This window comes from Pogona vitticeps, chromosome 5 (assembly GCF_051106095.1).
Source record: "Pogona vitticeps strain Pit_001003342236 chromosome 5, PviZW2.1, whole genome shotgun sequence".
NCBI classification, from domain to species: Eukaryota; Metazoa; Chordata; class Lepidosauria; order Squamata; family Agamidae; genus Pogona; species Pogona vitticeps.
Window position 1 is genome coordinate 12,999,368 of NC_135787.1, and position 20,194 is coordinate 13,019,561.

General features: G+C 44.5%; 1 protein-coding gene across 6 annotated transcripts in view; it reads right to left on the bottom strand.

The window, feature by feature from the left end:
- The window catches only part of WDFY3 (WD repeat and FYVE domain containing 3), a 169,762-nt gene that overhangs the window by 80,498 nt on the left and 69,070 nt on the right, over window positions 1-20,194 (bottom strand). For 5 of the 6 annotated variants that reach the window (XM_020801740.3, XM_078394522.1, XM_073002011.2 and 2 more), the window contains 3 exons: window positions 18,966-19,423; window positions 16,573-16,656; window positions 5,788-5,965 (listed from right to left, as the gene is read on the bottom strand). In XM_020801740.3, the coding sequence (XP_020657399.3) occupies window positions 5,788-5,965; window positions 16,573-16,656; window positions 18,966-19,423 (720 nt within the window). The remainder of the gene's footprint in view (window positions 1-5,787; window positions 5,966-16,572; window positions 16,657-18,965; window positions 19,424-20,194) is intronic. The other variant, XM_020801741.3, reaches the window with a different exon arrangement.

A 20,194-nucleotide genomic window follows, 5' to 3' on the forward strand; every position in this document is an offset into this window, starting at 1 on the left:
AACCTTTTCTGAACACTTAAAACAGGCATTGGAACTCTGGCTGTTACATTCAGATCAGCTTAATTTTACAACTAATTCTATATACAGAATATTTATGACATTATATCTGCTTTGTAAATTGAAAGAAAGAACCATGAACTGGAAGTCTGCAAGGACCGACGGGTTACTCACCTGTAATTGTAGTTCTTCGAGTGGACCTCTGTGATTCACACCCTGGGTGATCCACGCCTGCGCAGAGCCTCATCGGAAAGTTCTAGAGCTTCTGCGGTAGCAAAAAACACATTAGAATAAGGCCCCTCCCCCTCGTATAAGTACCTTGGTGCCAAGCATCTGCTTTCAGTTTTGTCAACTGCCGCTTAATAGTAAGCAAACAATGGCGTGATGGGGGGGGGGAGGACGGGTGGGATGTGTGAATCACAGAGGTCTACTCGAAGAACTACAATTACAGGTGGGTAACCTGTTGTTCTTCTTTGTGGCCTCTGTAAATCACACCTTGGGTGACTAAAAAGCTGTCTGATATGGAGGCAGGGTGTCACGCCAAGGTAGAGGCTAGAACAGCACGTCCAAAGCCCTCATCAGACTTCTGCCGGAGATCAAGTCTATAATGACAGATGAAAGTGGATGGCTGTGCCCAGGTGACAGGGGCGCAGATGTCTGGAAGAGGTACGCCATGTAGGAATGCTGTAGAGGTCGCCACTGCTCTGGTGGAATGAGGGCGAATCACCTTCAGGACTGGTTTGTGTGCCAGCTGATATGCGAGGTGAATGGTTGAAGTGACCCATATAGTTTGATATATCACCTGGCAACCTTTAGTAGGTGGTTGGTGACTTATGAAAAGTTGAGGTGAACGCCTGAAAGGTTGGGTGCATTGGACGTAAAAGGCAAGGGCTCGCCCAACGTCTAACGTATGGAGGATTCTTTCTTGAGTTGTGGATGGTGATGGGAAGAAAGAAGGATAAACGACTGAGAGAGGAAGGCTTATTTGATTGATGGAGGATATTCATTAGTGAGGCGGAATCCTCCAGCTGCCAAGTGCAGAACAGGTAAGTCTGGGTGGAGTACTTGGGCGTTGTTCTGCATGAGGAGGTGGGGCAGGTGAGGGAGGTGGTGAATGTCTGATGAGAGATTGTGAAGGACTGTAAACCAGGGTTGTCTCGGCCACCAAGGGGCTATAACAATGGCATTGGGTTCGTCTTGTTGTAGGCGAACCACAACGTTGTGGAGAAACGGGAACGGGGGAAAAAAGGTAAGTGAGGGCCTTAGGCCATCTGCCGATAGGTTGAGTGTCACAGTATTGATGTTTGTGGCTCGGTGTTGAGGAGCTGGCATGTCCATGGGCATTTGTTGGTGTTGAGGATTTTTGATACAGAGATATGTCATCTGAGTGTCCATGGACGTTGTTTGATATGGTTGCATATTGGTGTCGAACTCGGGGTCATAGAGATGTCGAGTTCAATAGCTTGGTTCTATCGGGTAACGGAAATTGCGTGTCAACAGAAGGACAGAACAAGTGTCCATAGACCAGGATGGATATCGAAGATCATCGATATCAGAGCCTGTCTCGGTGATGTTGAAACGGAGGTTGCTGACGAGCTGACGAGTAAAGCAGTGGAGTATATAGACAGTGGAGATGCCGAGCGAGAGGAATGATTTCCCTCGTCTGGATTAGTGGAAAAATATTGGGAGGCTGAAGCTGTAAAAGCCTCGCGTGTAGAAGAAAATTGCTCGACCGTCCTGGATCTTTTAGGTGCCAGGTAGGAAGAAGGTTGGAGACCATGTGGGTCATGGTGATATGGCCTTTTCGACACTGATGGCTGTCGAGATCGAGGCCCGCCATGAGAAAGTACGGCCGAGCTGGATAGAGCAGCTGGCCAATTGGCGGTCACAGTTTGTCCGGTTGAGCACTGGTCAGGGCAAATGGCAACCCGATGAGAGTGCTAAACGCAGGTCTGAGCCACATGTGATGAAATAGACGGCTCCTGGGACTGTTGGAGCTGATGTCTCTGAGGTGGTCATGGTGGACGATCAGATGTTACCGAATAAGGTAAGGTCTCTAATTGTTGTTCGGAGTCGACCCTGTTAGGTGAAGCAACGACAGAAGAGTTGCTCGAAAGAACAGAGTGTTGAGGACTAGGAGGAGAAGATGTTAATAGACTCTGTCATTCCATTCTGGTGATTGGGAGCAGGATTGATGAGAGGGGGTTCCGTCATCATCAGAAGATGAACCAATAGAAATTGATTCGGCCGTTTGTTGAGGTTGCTGAGAGATGACTGCAGCTTTAGATTTATGCTGTTTAGGTCTTTTAGGCGGAGAAGGCTCCGGGACTGAAGAGGCTTCGGTGGACATTTGACATTTAGTGGAGGGCTTCAATATCAAGGATTTCAGTATCAAGCGCTTCGATTTATGGGTTTGGGAAGTTTTGGAAGAATTGGATGGAGCATTGGACTGGGATGGTGTGGTCGATGGACATTGTTTTGAGGCCTCAGAAAAAGCCTTTTCCATTGCTTTGGTTTGTGAGGTGGCCTTACAAGGAGGTTGCACCATTTTGATTGGTTGAAGGGATTGTTCCCAAAGACAGAGTTTTAATCTGGATAAGTGAGAATGGAGGACTCCGCCCTTGAAGTTCTTACAATGTTGGCAGGATGATGTCTGGTGTGCCTCTCCCAAGCAAAAAAGACACTTCACATGGCCGTCGGAGAGTGGTATTTTGTTACTTTTGTTAAACATACCACACAGTGTTTAAACGGGCCCAAAGGGGCCATGAATAGGAGAAAAATAATTTGAGGAGAAAAAGCAATGATTGGAAGGGGGGTTTGCTGTGGCCGGAGGCAGAGTGAAGCAGAAAGGAAAAAAAATCTCTGATTGATAATGAATTTGATCTAAAAGTTTAAAGGAAAAAAGATTGATAACAGGAAGGAATCAAAAATAAACTCTCTCTTTTACTCACAGAAGCAGAACTATGAGGGTCTCAAAATGGCAGCTGAAAGAAACTGAAAGGGGAGCCTTGGCGCCAAGGTACTTATACGAGGGGGGAGGGGCCTTATTCTAATGTGTTTTTGCCACCACAGAAGCTCTAGAAGTTTCCGATGAGGCTCCGCACAAGCGCAGATCACCCAGGGTGTGATTCACAGAGGCCACGAAGAAAAACGTCTAGTCGAATCCTCTAGCAATCTAGGAATCTACAGCTGAAGCCATTATGAACAGGAAGTCGGAATCTCCTTTCTCATAATTTCACATCCTTGTTCACATCCTACTATTTGCAGCCACAAAAACCAAGCATGCCTCATTTTTTGTGTGGCAGCCTTTGAGATACTGGAAGAAGGCTATCATATCATCTCTTAGTCTTCTTCTGCCCCAGTTAAATACGCTCATCTTCCTCAACTGTTTCTTATAGGACTTGGTTTCCAAAGCCTCCAACATTTTAGTTGCCTTACTCTGGATACACTCCAGGTTGCTGATATCTGTAATGAAACTGGAATTCCCAAAATTCAAGACAATATTCCAGATAAAATCTAAATAAGCAGAATAGAATAGTACAATTTTGGCCCTTATCTGGAAACGAAAACTCTGTTGTTACAACCTACAATTGCACCACTCTTTTGCTGCTATATGACACAATAGACTTACATTTAGTTCATACTTTGACAAACTAAATACTTTCAACACTGCTCTCAATCTGGTATCATCTATCCTAACTCTACATTTATTCCTATTGAAATTCATTTTGGTGTTGTTAAGGTTTGGGGTTTTTTTTGTAAACACTCTAATCTGTAAAGGTCATCTTTAATACTGATGGAACATTCTGTGTTAACAGTTATCTTTCTCACTTCAGTGTATATATTCATAGAAATCATAGAAAAGTGAAGTTGGAAGGGGCTAACAAGGCCATCAAGTCCAACCCCCTGCTCAGTGCAGAAATACAATCAAAGCATATCTGCCAGCTGATTATCTAAGTTTTTGTCAAATGCCTCCAGTGTTGGAGCGCTCACCAAGTCCCGAGGAAACTGGTTCCACTGTACTGCTCTAACAGTTAGGAAGCTTTTCCTGATATTCAACCAAAATCTGGCTTCTTTTAACTTGAGCCCGTTGTTGCATGCCCTGCACTCTGTATGACAGCCTTTCAAATATTTGAAAAGTGCTATCATATCACACCTCAGTCTTCTTTTCTCAAGGCTAATCATGCACAATTATTTCAGCCTTTCCTCATAAGGCTTGGTTTCCAGCCCCCTGATCATCCCTGTCACCCTCCTCTGAACTTGTTCCAATATGTCAGCAACCTTCTTGAAGTGTGGTGTCCAGATCTGGACACAATTCTCAAGGTGAGGCCTAACTGGTGCTGAATAGAGGGGGACTAGCACCTCCCGGGATTTGGAAACTATCCTTCTATTAAATAAAATAGCATTTGCTTTTTCTGTAGCCACATCTACGACAATTCCAAGATCCTTCTTACTCGTACTTTTGCTGAGCCAGGTAGCCCCCATCTTGTAACTGTGCAACTTTGAACTCATTCAAGGTGGTAAGGTATTTCTTGACTATTTGTTTATCTATCTCCAGCTGCAATCCTGTTCCCCCGCCCCTACTTGCACTTCCAATTTGTTTGGAAGTTCATAATCTGTTTCATGGGAAAAGACTGAACTAAAATAGGAATTGAGCACCTCTGCCTTTTCTCTGTCTTCTGCTATGATTTTACCATCTCCATTCCAGAGTTGTGCCACTATGACTTTTGTTTGTCTTTTGCTACTCACATACCTGAAGAATGCTTTTTTATTGCTTTTAGTGTCTCTAGCTAACCTCAGCTTATCCTCAGCTTTTGCCCTCCTGCATTTTCTTGCGACTTGTCTGTACTCATCCTTGGTGCCCTGGTCTTCTTTCCATTTCCTGTACATGTCTTTTTTGGGTTTTTTTTAATTTGGTTCTAAGCTATTAGCTACCTCTTCAGCTTTGGTGTTTATTCTATTTGTTCATGCATTTCTAACAGTGTTGAACATCATCAGATTGACAACAATATTCCGTGGCACCCCACTTGTTACTTCTCCACAGGATGACAACGAAGGGTGGGTGAGAATTTTTTAGCAAACAGTATACCAACCAATTACAAATCCACCCAAGATCCAACTCACTTATTTTTATACCAAATGGTAAACTACTGCTACTGTTACCTCTTCTAACCTGGGTACAAGCAAATCTTAAATCATGGGCATATCTACAGTAAACAAACAGGTTCTATGTCTCCACTAACTTTGTGTCTATATCTGAATCTATGTCAATATCTATAAAATATTTGGAATCCAATAATATCTATATAATAATTGGAATTCAATTCAATTCCATGTTAGGAATGTGCAACACCTACTACAATTATTGATGCTTTCTTCAAGCAGTAGGCCTATTCTGTCACATAGTAAACTGTATTGGAAACTCCTACCATTTTTAAACTGGGAACCTCCATATTAAAAACTGACCAAAACGTTCAAAGCAACTTTTCCTTCATCTCTTGTTTACTTAATTATGTAGTTATGCCAGAGATGTGCACCTCATGGCCTTACCAATATTGCTGGATTGCAATTTGCACAAGGAAAAAACAGCACAGCAATTAGCGAAGAGTGATAAGTGTTATCATCTGGATGGCCACATATTTCCTAGCCAAACTGAGGAAGTGGCCAATCACTTTACATACCCCAACATTCCATTTCAGCTTAGGTTTAAAAGCTGATTATCTCTTTCATTTCTTTTCCTGTAAAACTTAGTCCTACAGTCCCAGGAGACATATTAGATGGTGGTCTTACTTCTGGCTGTGTAGTCGATTCAACAGAGACTAAGAGGTCCAACATGGAAAGCATAGCGCCAGGATGGATGATGACAGCATCCGAGCTTTGCAGAGGCACTGTTCCTTTGTGTGGCTTCAAATCACTAGTGTTTTTAGGAGGGAATACTGGAGGCGTTGAAGTAGAATGATATGCATGCCTAAAGGCAAGGAGAAATATAGCAATTAGCTCACACACAACATTAAGCTTGACTTTTAATAGTGTAACTCAGCGTAAGTATGTTTTGACTAAGCATCTAAGTATATACCATGTTTCCCCAAAAATGAACCCTAACTTGAAAATAAGTCCTAGTATGATTTTTCAAGATGATTGTAATATAAGCCCTAGTTAAGTGAAACCCCGCCCTCCACCAGGGACTCACCAGGATCCTCCAAGCCTGAGAGAGAGAGAGAGAGAGAGAGGGAGAGGGAGAGGGAGAGGGAGAGACTTAAAACTTCTTCCCGTCCTCTCCCCCTTCCGCCGCTCGCGGAGGGGCTGGACGGAAGGAGCTGCGTGCCACCAGGAACTTGCTCCTTGGCGTCTTAGTTCCCAACAGCTCACGCCTCTGCAGTGTGTGCACTTCCCCCTTCTCCTGTGTGCTCCCAGGCAAAGCTAACAAAGCACAAGGTTGGAGGGGGGAGGCGATTTTGGAGCTCCGGCCCCCGCCAGCCAGCCAGGCCCATGCCCCGCCTTTATTTCCTCCTTCCCCTCTTTCCCCTACCATAAGCCTTTTAACCCTCCTCTCATTCTTCCGTGCTGCCAGCAGGGCCACGTCATGTTGAAGCAGCCACTGCCTCCGCCCTCTCCTCAACTGGGCTTGCCGTCTTCGGGCCACCACCACCCTCTAGACCCTAGGAGCTTTGCCTCCACACCAATGGGGCCCCCCTCCTCCACCACCACCACCACTGCTGCCAACACTGCCGCCGTTTCCCGCAACCCAGCCCAAGCACCGCCACCAGAAGAACCTGAGCATGGCACCGCTGGCAGCGGAGCCGGTGGCATCCCTGGAGGAAGTGTCACCAGGTACATTGAAAGAAGGGGAAGGAGAATGGGAATAAATTAATAATAAATAAATAAAATAAATGATTGTATTTGAATAAATGTAGATTGTTGTACTTGGAAAAAAAATAAAACATTCCCTGAAAATAAGCCCTAATGCGTTTTTCTGAGCAAAAATTAATATAAGATTTCGTCTTATTTTCAGGGAAACACGGTAGTTCTGTTTTTATCTACAATCAAACCAGTTAGATCTTCTGACTTGACACCAGTGTTAGTTTTCTATAATATATTCTTGGAATCATAGCAATATTCTGGCCCTGGACAGAAAGATGATTCCTAGTAGTTTATCATGGACTAGTAGCCATAAATCCCTGGAATGTACATTTACAGAGATGACACTGAAGTCATTTTGATAAGTTTTCTGCAGAAACCAAGCACAAAACGTATTCTAAAGCAAATGATCTAGAGGTGCTGCTTAGGCCAGCTCAATTGTACGCTCCATTTGCAATACATAGTGCATTGTCTTACATACTTGTCTTTTATCTAATTGTGGACCTAACAAATGTAAAATACTTGACCATGCACAGGATCTGGACTGAAATGAAATCTGACATAAAGGGGCTGCTGTGGCTTTCTCGTTTCATTTGCCAACCTATTCACCGAATGAAATGTTCATTTTCCACATGACCTTTCTTTCAGCACATTTTATTTACCCTTGTCAATGGAAAATCTGTGGGCACTCTGGGATTGTCTGATTTTACTATGGATACATTGGGCAAACATGGAATGCCTTCACAAAGAGAACTGCCAGTCAAATCACCAATTCAAATGATTGATCGCTGCAATGGAAAACCAACTGCAACCTGTAAAAAATGCAATAAAGCACTGCATGCCACCTGCACCTTACATTATGTGTTCTATGCCTAACAGAACTTTTTATTTGAAAATCAGAATACCAGAACTATTTAGGGAGGGCAAAGATAACTGACTCCTTCCCTGTTTTGCAATTAACATATTAGATTATTCTTTAAGTCTTAAATCTACTTAAAACCATTGTAAGGTGCAAGAAAAGAGGACACCAGTATTTTTAAAGGAACTTTTGCAGTTTTTATCTTGAACACATTAGGTCTTTGAACTCTTTTACCTCTTTCTCTGAAGTTACTTTGCCTTTTCGCATTGAAACCTTGAATGGTAGGCTTGTGACAGATTACTGACTGAATCAGCACAAAGAACTGTGCCTTGTGCTGTTACAGAAGCAACATTATGTCCATTAGATCAGTTTTAGCCTAGTATCTAGGAGTTTAAAATAATTGAAATTAAGAAAATGCAAGTGACATTTCACCGGTGCAAGATACAAGCTAGGCTACATTATTTGTCCATCTAGCTCACATTTGTCTTATCTGACCGATGTGAGTTTTCCAGGTGGGTCTCAGGCAGGCAGCTGTTTCTCCGTCACTTCTTATCTACTCTTTTTAGCTGGACATGCCACAGGTGACACCTAGGATGTTCTACATGCAAATCATATTCTTTACGAATAAGGTTTTACCTCCCTTTAAAGAGTCACCTTATGACTTTTAAATTACAGGAAAATTTGAATGTGCACCTTTCGGCAGCACTCACTAGGTCAATTCTATCTGTAATAGTAATAAGAACAGCTCAGTACATCGTACTTCAGAATTATCAACATTTGTTCTTTTAAATAAACGTAGCACAATTCATATTCAAGTATATCCCTCCCAATATCACAATCTGTTTCTCAATCCTGTATTTGGACATTTTCTCTGTCACTAGGATGATTAGGCACAGCTCATTCCTGGGGATAAAACCACACAAAGCTTTGGAGAAAAAGATGGATCATGATGCCTTGGTTCTAACACAAGAATCCTGTTGATTAAAACCACCCATACAAGTGCTAAACAGAGGTGGACGTGCACGGTTGTAAATAAAAACTGCTCTGTACTTTTTCTATGGTCTCAAATTGCTCTAACAAGCAAGAAAGGGCCTACAAAATAAAAGTGTCTTTTTCCACACCCATCCCACCCCACTTCACCTCACTCTTCTCCCAGTGTGTTTCCATGCTTCACCAAAAGTTAAGAAATGTTGGGGTAAGAAAAGAAATTTTAGGACACAGGGAACAGGTTTGCAAAGGAAGTCTCTTGCTCTAGAAAATAAATTCTGACATATCTGGGGCAGATCCCATCGCCATCGCAAGAACAATTGACAACCATAAATGGGATAGTTACAGACCTTGAAAGAAGTGTTTCTAACACTTTTCAAGGTTTTCTCAGCTGTTGTTTTCTATCTATTTCCCCAAATCTTAATTAACATCTCCAAACAATTATTTTGTTGCCTCAGCTCCCGCAGGAATTCTGTCTCCACCTTTCAATAATGCTGGCAATGCTTTAGAATTCATTAAAAATGTACTACTGTACTGGTTTTTGCACACAGAGCAGCTACAAGGATACAAAGAAACTTTTTCATGAACAAGACATGAAATGTGCTTCCAAACACAGAGCAGCAGTTTCATAGGATGGTTTTCGAATAATCTGTCATTCCATTCTGGTCTGGATTTAACCCAGTATGATTTATGTACCAAAGCTGTTTGTATTTAGGTAAGTACAATCCCTCCCACACACACCATAAATCTTTGCTTCCTTACATACATACTTAGGCAGATGAGGTATAAAAACATGATAGTGTTAGCAGATTATGCAATGATCTTCATGAAGTAGATTCCCACAATACAGAAAGTTAGCAGGATTTAAAACCAATGTTTTTCTCCTTTGCTTAACAAATTCCACATCTACTAACTGATTTTATAGGTTTCTACTTATTTTACTGTTTTAAAAATTAGTATCCTGCCCTTACGTTTTCCTGTTTTTGCTTTTAAAATACCAATTGAGACTTTTTACATTTAATGCAAAAATCACTCAGAAGAAATGTCATTTTAAAGCTTCACCAGGTAAGTAGGTACTGTATTATGTAAGTGAAACAAACAAACAAAAGCATATCACAGAAGTTCAAATCCAGTTTGTTATTATAAGGATTAGAAGAAAAGATTCAACACTTGATCTCTCTAGTCCAAATTGGCACAGTCTATTCTACCTACAATGGGTTCTAACACATCCTCTGACACATTTAGAGTCTCTACCTTAAAGATGTCTCAAAAGCAGTATTTCAACATTTGGCCATGAGAGCAACATAGCTGTGCATCAATACAATTTGTTCACAATTCAGAAGTAGACCTTTCGTCTTTCTCATTTCTGGGCCAAAATCTAACACCACAAAGGAAATAATTTGTAGTATGTATTTGTCCAGATATTTCAAAATGGTGTTCAAGTAGGTATAAATTTGTTAATTGTCCAGCAAGTTAACAATTCTTGAAGCACAAAGAAAGAAAGGTTACTTACCTGTAACGATGGTTCTTCAAGTGGTCATTCTGTGAATTCACACAAAGGGTTAATACCAGCGCCAGCGTTGGGCCTCTCGGAACGTTTTCTAGCTGCAAGAGAAAAGTAACAATGTTTAGGACTACCCCTACTGCGCACGCCCAGCCTAACCGTCCCTCAGTTCCATTTGTCCGCCATAGGCCCTCGAGTCAGAGAGATGCCAGTGACAGACAGACAGAGGGGAGGCCGGGCGGGATTGTGTGAATTCACAGAATGACCACTTGAAGAACCATCGTTACAGGTAAGTAACCTTTCTTTCTTCATCGTGGTCTTCTGTGAATGCACACAAAGGGTGATTAGCACGCTTACTAACCGGATGGTGGGCTGTCACTGAAGAGCCGATGCTAGCACTGCCCTCCCGAATTTGGTCTCCTCTTTTGCCCTCACGTCCAATCTGTAGTGGGTTATGAAGGTAGAGGCATTAGACCACGTAGCGGACCGGCAGATGTCGGGCAGGTCGACGCCACGAAGTAAGGCAGTGGAGGAGGCAACAGCCCGGGTGGAATGGGCTTTAAGTCCCTGTGGAGGATCTCTGTGGTTGAGCTCGTAGGCAAGGGCGATGGTAGACACGAGCCACCGAGAGAGCGTGGACGGCGAGGCCGGGCAACCCTTCTTAGGGCCAAAGTGGCAAAGGAAGAGTCTGTTGGCCAGGCGAAAGTCTTTGGTCCTGGATACGTAAAAAGCTAAGGACCGTCGAACATCGAGCATGTGGAGCATGCGTTCAACATCAGTCGTCGGAGACGGAAACAAAGTCGGCAGAATAAGTGGCTGGTTGACGTGGAAGTCGGAGACCACCTTAGGAAGAAAGGAGACGTCCAGGTAAAGCATAACCTTGTCCTTAAAGAACTGAAGAAAAGGTTGGTCATGGCGGAGAGCTGCCAACTCGCTAGCTCGACGAGCAGAGGTGATAGCCACTAGGAATAGCGTTTTTAAAGAGAGCATTTTGAGGTCACAGGTAGCCATAGGTTCAAATGGGGGTCTGGATAGGGCATGCAGAACCAAATGGAGGGACCACTGAGGGAGTGGAGGACGAACGGGAGGTCGGAGGTTAGAGAGACCCCTCAAAAACATCCTGACGGTAGGATGGGAGAAAAAGCGGGATGAGGGAGAAGCTCTGGGCTGAAAGAAGACAACCGCAGCCAGGTACACCTTGATAGTAGAGATAGACAGGTGGAAATCAAACAGGTAACGGAGATACTGCAGAAGTGTGGAAAGAGACACAGGTGAGGAGGTGAGATCCCTCTGCTGGGTAAATCTCAGAAAGCTGTTCCATTTGTAGGCATACAAGCGAGACGTGGAGGGTTTGATGGCATTGGTCAAGACCTCCTGAATTTCTGGACGATCCTCCACGCCGTCAGATGGAGCGTGTCGAGGTCGGGGTGAAGGACTTTGCCTGCTTCCTGGGTCAGTAGGTCTGGCCACATCGGAAGGGTTACTGAGTCCACAGCCATGCTGACTAGAGTGGGAAACCACACTTGGCGAGGCCAAAAGGGTGCGATGAAGATGGCCGGAGTCATCGAGCGTCGGAGTTTGATCAAGGATCTCTGTATTAACGGGATCGGTGGAAACATGTACAAGAGACCCTGGTTCCATGGAATCATGAATGCGTCGCCGAGCGAGTGGTGACCGAGACCTGCCCGGGAGGCATAGCGGGAGCATTTTGCGTTGTGAGGGGATGCGAACACGTCCAGCACTGGGGTCCCCCACTGGTTGCAAAGGTCCTGGAAGACCAGAGGGTTCAACTCCCATTCGTGAGTCTGATAGTGAAGCCTGCTCAGAGTGTCGGCAAGTGTGTTGTCCTCCGTGGCTACATGGATGGCCACCGGGTAGATATGATGACGGTAACACCATTCCCAAAGGAGGATGGAGAGATACAGGAGTGAATGAGAGCGGGTTCCTCCCTGCTTGTTGACATAGTGCATTGTGGTAGTGTTGTCCGTCACTAGCTGAACTCCGCGGCCGCGGAGGAGAGGGAGGAAGGACTTGAAGGCCTTGATAACCGCCAGCAGTTCCAGGTAATTGATGTGGAACATGGCTTCTTGAGGCGTCCAGAGGGCGTGAATGGTGCGGCGCCCGCAGTGCGCCCCCCAGCCGGACGGACTGGCGTCCGTTGTAACTTGAACGGTGAGACGGAGTGGACGAAAGGGCCGGCCAACCGTGAGATGGGGTGTGTACATCCACCACTGGAGTTGTCTGGTGAGCTCCGGGGTGACACGAAGGCGTTTCCTTTGACTGTCGATCATGGGGTCGAAAAGGGTGAGAAACCAAGATTGGAGCGACCGGAGTTTGAGGCGAGCGTGCGCTAGCGCCGGCGTCGTAGAAGACATCAGGCCGAGGAGGTGCTGGGCATGGTGGGCTGTCACCCGAGCACCGGGGAAAAATTTCCTGATGGCTCGTCGAATCTTGTGTATTCTTTCCGGGGGAAGAAAGACTCGACCCTTTACAGCGTCCAAGCAGACCCCTATGTATTGAACTGTCTTGGAGGGAATGAGCCGGGATTTCTGATTGTTGACAGTGAGACCGAGATTGGAAAGAAGATACAGAATGAATCTTGTGTCTTTCAGGGATTGCCTTCTCGAGGTGGAGACTACGAGCCAATCGTCCAGGTAAGGGTAAACGTGAATGCCCCTGAGACGAAGGTAAGCCGCCACCGGAGCCATAACCTTGGTGAAGGTCCGGGGAGCTGTGGACAGACCGAATGGCAGGGCCTGGAATTCGTAGACCGTGTCCTGAAAGATGAACCGAAGGAACCTGCGGTGGTCGGGGTGAATAGTGACGTGAAAGTATGCGTCCTTTAGATCTATAAGGACGAACCAGTTGCTCTTTTTCAGCAAGTGCATGATGGACTCTAAGGTAAGCATCCGAAACCGTCTGGGTCGCAGGTAAGTATTGAGGAGTCTTAGATCGAGGATGGGTCTTATGCCTCCTCCGCTTTTTGAGACGGCGAAGTAGCGGGAGTAAAACCCGCATTGTACGTCGTGAGGTGGTACTGTAGAGATGGCTTCTTTTTCTAAGAGAGATGATATTTCTTCCTCTAGCGAGGAGTCGAAGGGAGAATGAGTAATGAAACCCAGCGGAGGAGATCTTATAAACTCCAGCTGGTAACCGTGCTGAATAATTTTTAGAGCCCAAGTGTCGTTTGTGATGACAGACCAGTTGTGAAGAAACGGTTGAAGGCGGGTGGTAGGTGGTGAGTGGGTGAAAACGGGGGGCCGAAAGTCAAAGATACTGTTTTTGTTTTCTGCCAGGTGGCTTAAAAGGTTGGCGGCGATGGGGCGGACGAGGGCGGTATCCCTGATAGCCCTGGACAGAAGAAGAGGACTGGCCAGAGCGCTGCTGAGGAAGGTGTTTGTAAGGACGGTATTGTTGGGAAGATTGATACTGTCCATAAGATTTACGCCATTGAGGGCGTCGCTGTCTAGATTGAGTCTGAACAGAATAAGACTTAGCAGTTCTCTTAGCCTTATGAAGGTCCTCCAAATGGGAGTCGGTCTTTTCGTTGAACAGCCCGGTAGCGTCGAAGGCGAGGCTTTCAACTTTTGATTTGACGTCCTCCATTATGTCCGCAGAACGGAGCCAAGCATGGCGCCGGATAGAGATGGCAGACATGAGGACTCTGGCAGAGATTTCTGCTGCATGTCTGATGGAAAGACGTTCATACTTGGATACCGTCTGAGCTTCCTCATATGAGTTAAGAAAAGCTTGCCTGGTGTCTTCAGGTATCATTTTCAACCCAGGCAAAAGTTTGAGCCACAATTGTTTGTGATAAGCTCCCAAAACAGTTTGATAATTTATGACTCGAAGTAGCAAGGTGACAAGGGAGTAGATTTTCCTGCCGATGAGTTCCAGCTTTTTACCCTCCTTGTCGACTGGAGTAACATGAGCTTTGGCCGAAGGCCTTGAACAGCTTGTTTCAACAATGAGTGAGTTTGGAATGGGATGCTTGAGCAGAAAATGAGTATCGGCCCCATGAATCTTGTAGAAGTGTTCTGTGCGACGAGGGACATTAGGTGTAGCCGCAGGCTGAGCCCAGAATTCCTTGATGGCCTCCATAACTACAGGCACAAAGGCTATACTGGGGGGAGCGGTACTGTCTCGTTTTATGTCTCCAAAGAACAAGTCCTCTCCCGGAGGGGAAGGGAGATTCAAGTCCAATTTAAGCGTCTTGGCAAGCCTGGACATCATCTGAGAGTAAGAAGAAAAATCCTCAGATGGAGAAGGAGCGTGAGTATCGCCAGTATCGGAAAGCACCAGATCACCCGGAGGTAAATCATGCGGTGGTAAGGGTGGGGGTGGCTCCTGATCGGAGTCAGAAGACCGCTCCGTGGACACCTCATCTGGATCAGAGGAGAAGACGTCCCTCTTCTTCCTTGGAGGGGGCTTCTCGACGTCGACCTGCGTTGTCGGGGGTCGAACGGGGACCACGGTCGGTGCCGAGGTGGGAGGGGCCGGTTGCGGTGGAGGGGCAACCGGTACCGGAAGAGGGTGGTCTTTGGCTCGAATGGCCCGGCGTCGGCGTCGAGGTCGGGTCGACTCCGAAGAAGAAGAGACATATATGTACCGGATCTTTTTGCGGTACCGGTCTCGAGAGGCGGATGTCGACGACGAAGGAGGAGACCGCGAACGGCCGCGTCGACGTCGATGGTGCTTACGACGCTTAGGGCGGTCGGAATCCGCCGAACGGGAAGAAGAGGACCGACGTCGGTGCTTGGTACGACGTCGATGAGAATGGTGCTTCTTCTTAGAGCGTTTACGCTTAGAGGATTTCGAGTCCGAGCGATCGCTAGAGTCGGACTGAGTGGAAGCTCGATGCCTCTTCTTCGATCGTTTCTGTCGAGGAGACTTCGACCTCGAGCGGCCGGAGGACGGGGACCGACTCGGGGAGCCATGCTTCTCCGTGCGAGAACGTTTGCCTCGAGGAGATTTAGACCTCGAGCGCACAGGTGATCGAGGTATCTTCTCTCGAGGAGATCTCGAGTCCGAGTGTACGGACGAGATCGACACGGGAGGCGACCCCTGGCCCGCAGGAAAAGGGCTATGTGGGGCAGAAGCGAGGCCAGTAGTGACGGCGACTAACTGGCTCGGCGTCGGGGAAGACCTTCCCGAAGGCGGTATCACTTCAGTACGTCGAGCAGGAGGAGGTGCGGGTGCCTCGGCCGAGGCCCCGAAGCGCCTCGACAACTCCTCAAGAATTGGCGATGGGATGGAACCCGAGCTCGGAGAAAGTGGAATAGATGTCATTTTAAGCTGGGCGGCCGCCTTAGCTTTGGACGATTTCGACGGCTTAGCTTTCGGAGCCGGAGGCTCGGGTGAAGCAGGAGCGGCCGATTTCGACGACGCGGATTTCTTCGACATTTTGGAAACTTTGGAGACGACTGAGTGAACAGGAGCTGCTCGAGAAGTGGAAGCCATTTCCCCCTCAGAGGGCGCCGTGGAAGACAACGTTGACTCCCACAGATGAAGTTTAAGGCGCTGTTGGCGAGCCTTGAGAGCGGCCTTAGTGAAGGCTTTGCAGTGTGGGCAAGCTTTGGGATTGTGCGACTCGCCCAAACAATACAGGCAAGTATCGTGGCCGTCTTGATGGGGGATTTTGCGGTCGCACACCACACACCTGCTGAACGGCCCTGAAGGGGACATAGGGTAGTAAGGAAACCGAAACGACAAGTCCAAGGATAAGGCAGAGCAGTCCAAACACAGTCCGAGTAAGCCAGAATATACACCGGGTCGTCAAGTTGAAGGGAAAAAGCGCTAGGGTAGTCCGTGAGCGAAGCAAAGGTCAAAGCCAAAAATCAGATAGATCGCAATAACGCAGCAATAAACGCAGCTAAGACGAGAGGCTCCAAACCGCTAGGCGGAAAAATGGAACTGAGGGACGGTTAGGCTGGGCGTGCGCAGTAGGGGTAGTCCTAAACATTGTTACTTTTCTCTTGCAGCTAGAAAACGTTCCGAGAGGCCCAACGCTGGCGCTGGTATTAACCCTTTGTGTGCATTCACAGAAGACCACGATGAAGAAAGGCCAGAATTCTGCTGCCTTCATCCACTTACACAAGGCTGCCACTGCAAGAACAGTGCGGCTTCTTTGGAGCTTACACAAGGAAGTATTTAGTACCGCTCTGCACAAACATAAACTCTATTGAAAGCAACAGGGAGTTCTCTACCTGGTGCAATGGCAAGCTGGAGATCGCAGGAAGTGACAGAAAAGTGTTACGCTCTGCACACAGTGCAAGAGGATTCTAGCCAAGGACTACAACAGATTTCACTTTGAAGAAGATAACAAAATAAAGCAGTAGAAAGCACGTCTCTTCAAAAGGTTCAGTACCTTTTCCTGGACAAGGCTGGTGTGCCCCAAGGAGAGGGGAGAGAAGACTCACTTGTCAGGCAAGGAGGGATCTGCTCAGCACGACTACAGACAAAACAGACATAGAGGGGATAGAGAGGTTAAGCAAGAAAATAAGAGGTTGGAAGCTTTGTTAGTTTTACTAACAGAAACACATTTTGTAGAATTAGCCAGAAAAGGACATAAAAGAGAACACATGAAGTAAGAACAAATACATGCAAAGCAGGCCATGTTTAAGGTTCTTTTATTTTTGATTTTTATAAAATACCCTTGCCGTGGGGTGGGGGAGTCCTTAAGTTTCCATTATACAACATTGTTTCTATACAGCCTGACATCTTGACATGAACCTTGGATGCATAAGCAGATCTGGGGTTGAGAAATGGGGCCAGTTTTGAGTACCTACAATATAGTGAGTATGGATAACATTTTCAGCAGAACTAAGACAATATTCTTAGCAAGCCAGAGGTTTAAAGTAAAGAAAGGAGGATGGGGAGACAAGGAAATATGGGAAGAAAAAAAAAAGATTAGAAATATTTAAGGAAGAAAGTAAATCCCAATCCCTTAAATTCTAGTATTAGTATCAGAGAGTAGGGTACTAGCCAATTCAATCAGCTAGAAATTTGAAAATATTAGTGATCTGAGGAGGGAGAGATCACACTAAAATGTGTCTTCTGAAGCAATGCAAAAATTTGCAAGAAATAATTAAACAAATACACACACAACTAGGAACATCAAAAGGCTGAGTTTCAAAATGTGTGAAATTTGAATGAAAACTCAAGGTATGTTTGCAAATTCTACTTAATACAAGGTATAATGCTCCTTGTTGTGTTATTCTTCCCAAAATGACAGAACTGCAGAACAGCCTAACCAAACAGCCTCAATATTCAATGACTTGTTATCTTCTAGGAACGAAACAGCAATAAATAAATAAATAAATAAATAAATTGATAGACAGACAGACAGACAGACAGACAGATAATTGCAAAAAAGGTTGGTTGTAGCAGAGTATGTATTTGGTTTCCGATCCTAATATTAACATTAAAAAGGAAAAAAAAGTCTTGTACTGACTTTAAGGCAAATAGTTTTATTTTAGCATGACTTTTTGTGGATTTCTTCAGATGCATGAGTACAGTATTCAAGAATCAGGTACCCATACACTGTAGTTATGACTCTGGGGATGGAATTAGAATGAAATAGGATACAGAAAATGACAGCTGCATGTTAACACTGATCATATACTTTCAAAGGGATGACTAACAAAAACATTGTGGCAGTTAACTAATATAGTAAGGTAGTTAATTAATGAAGTTCTGTCAATTAATAACACAAATTCACTTGGTTGGAAGGCTGTTAATTACCTCTGAACTGCTAAAGCAATGGGCTCTGTCAGAGTGCCTTGCTGCATCTCACTGCCCTTTCTGAAGAAAAAAAGTTGTTGAACATAAAACCTTTGTAAAAATCCAGTCCATTAATATTTGAAGTAAGGAGCCACTGATCATTGGACTGTGCATTTATTTTTGAGGCATATTATACCCATTCATTAGACAAAGCATATTTTAGTCCACAAAGTGCATGCCAAAATAAAGCTATTAGTCTGACAGCTACAACAAGATTCTTTTTCTCTATCTTTTTCTATGCTGAAAAAAAATAATATAGGTATAAGTTTAAAAATCCTAACATTAATAGTCATTAAACTTATAGCACCAGAAGTCAGCTACTCCTGAATATTTCAGAACATAAATGTTCTTCAAACTTTATTATTTATTGTTTAAATCATAACATTTAGAATATGGATTGAAAAAGAAATATTTTAGAATGGGTTAAAAGAATCAGATGTTGATTTGTGCTACACAAATCCTAAAATTAATAGTCTAGGAAAACTCTCTTCTAAATTAAGAACCCTAAAGTTAATATATGTCCCATTCCATGAATTCCTAAATGGCATGAATAACAGGCAGTATCGTATGTCAATGTAGAAGGAGTAGGGCTCTCATGTCTTTAAGAACTGTTTGAAGGTAGAAATTAGTAGACGTGATTTCTGTTCAACTTGACAAAATTCCCCTTTCTATTGAAAATACTGAAACCTGTTGTTTATTCACAAAGAACAGGTAAGGCTGTTTACTTGAAATTAGATCTTCTTCTCCAATATCATCTTTTCTCTCCATTGTGTTTTGCACATACATTGTTCTAAATGTGGGAGGAAAAAGCCACTGGCTCTGAACTACTTGGGAGTTTTTTTAAAATAAAGATTGGCTATTATCAATCTCAGGAGAAAATAAGAATTAATAACATAGTACAGAAATACTAGAGTGCACAAAAGTTATATCCAAATACCTGTATACTCAGGAATCTGCCCAAAACCTCACAAATCCTACCTGTCGAAGGAATCTGTAGCTACTTTGTAGAGGTATATAAAGAGTTTGCTGCAATGCCTTAAAGTAGGTGACACAGAATCCATGTAGATGAGGTCATCTTCCAAAAGTCTTTGAAATGGTTGGGTATTGGAGGGAAAGATGTTCAAAGGACTTAATTTCTTGGAGTCTGAGAAGCAGCCAAGTAACCTCACAGCATCAGCCAGCTTTTCATACTGGATTTCTGTTCTGAAGAAGTGCGAGTTGGCTGGCTCATAACGCATTGCTGCAGTCAAGGTGCAGAGAACCGTGTGGAGCAGCTCAAACACCTGGTTTTGGTTCACTTTCTCCCAGCCATTCTTAGGTGGCGAACACAAGGATTTTTCCATGGCAACAAGTAACGATGTGACATATACAAATCCACCAACTTTTCGGAAAACGGTTCTTGTGCGATGACTCTCTTTCAGCACAGACAGCAGGGCCTACATGGATATTTAAACAAAGCAAAATGAACAGGACACCACATGGACTAACTAGGCACACGTTGCAACACTGGGGGATTTCTAAGCTTTACCTGAAGCATCTGGACCCAGACATTAGAAACATTACCCCCAAAAAAGTCATGTGATTAAAAGTCACTCCTCCTTTATTGATATAAAGACCATTTTAGTTACCAACTTATCCTATTAATTCTATGAATTCTGCTCTATGATTTACCAGACATGCAAAATGTGAATTTCTCTCATACATAACTGTGTATCTCTGCTTAGGGGAAACTATTCAAAATCAAATGCTACAAGGAACCATTTATGTCACATAAATCTCTACATAAACATAAAATCCAAGTTTATTTATTTATTTAACTTATATGCCACCCACACTACTCAAAGGTCTCTGGGCGGCTTACAACAATTAAAGTTTAAGGATTTATGTAGAGCTCCATGACATACCCTTTAAAATGGAAAACAAGATAGAATGTAAGACGTGTGTTAGATCAGAGCAACAGTCAATGCAGGAAGCATAATGTTCCCCGAGTGCCCAATCATATGCCCGAAGGAAACCCAAAAGCAGGACAAGAGGGCAGGCTCCTTTTTGTGTTTCCCAGTAACAGGAACTGAGAGTCATACTGCCTCTGATGTAGGAGGGTCATATAAATGCATTATGACTAGTACTCCCTGACAGCCATGGATTTGACTTATGCTCTTTTAAAGCCAACCATGCTATCTAGTATTCTGTAGTAGTACATGGCATAA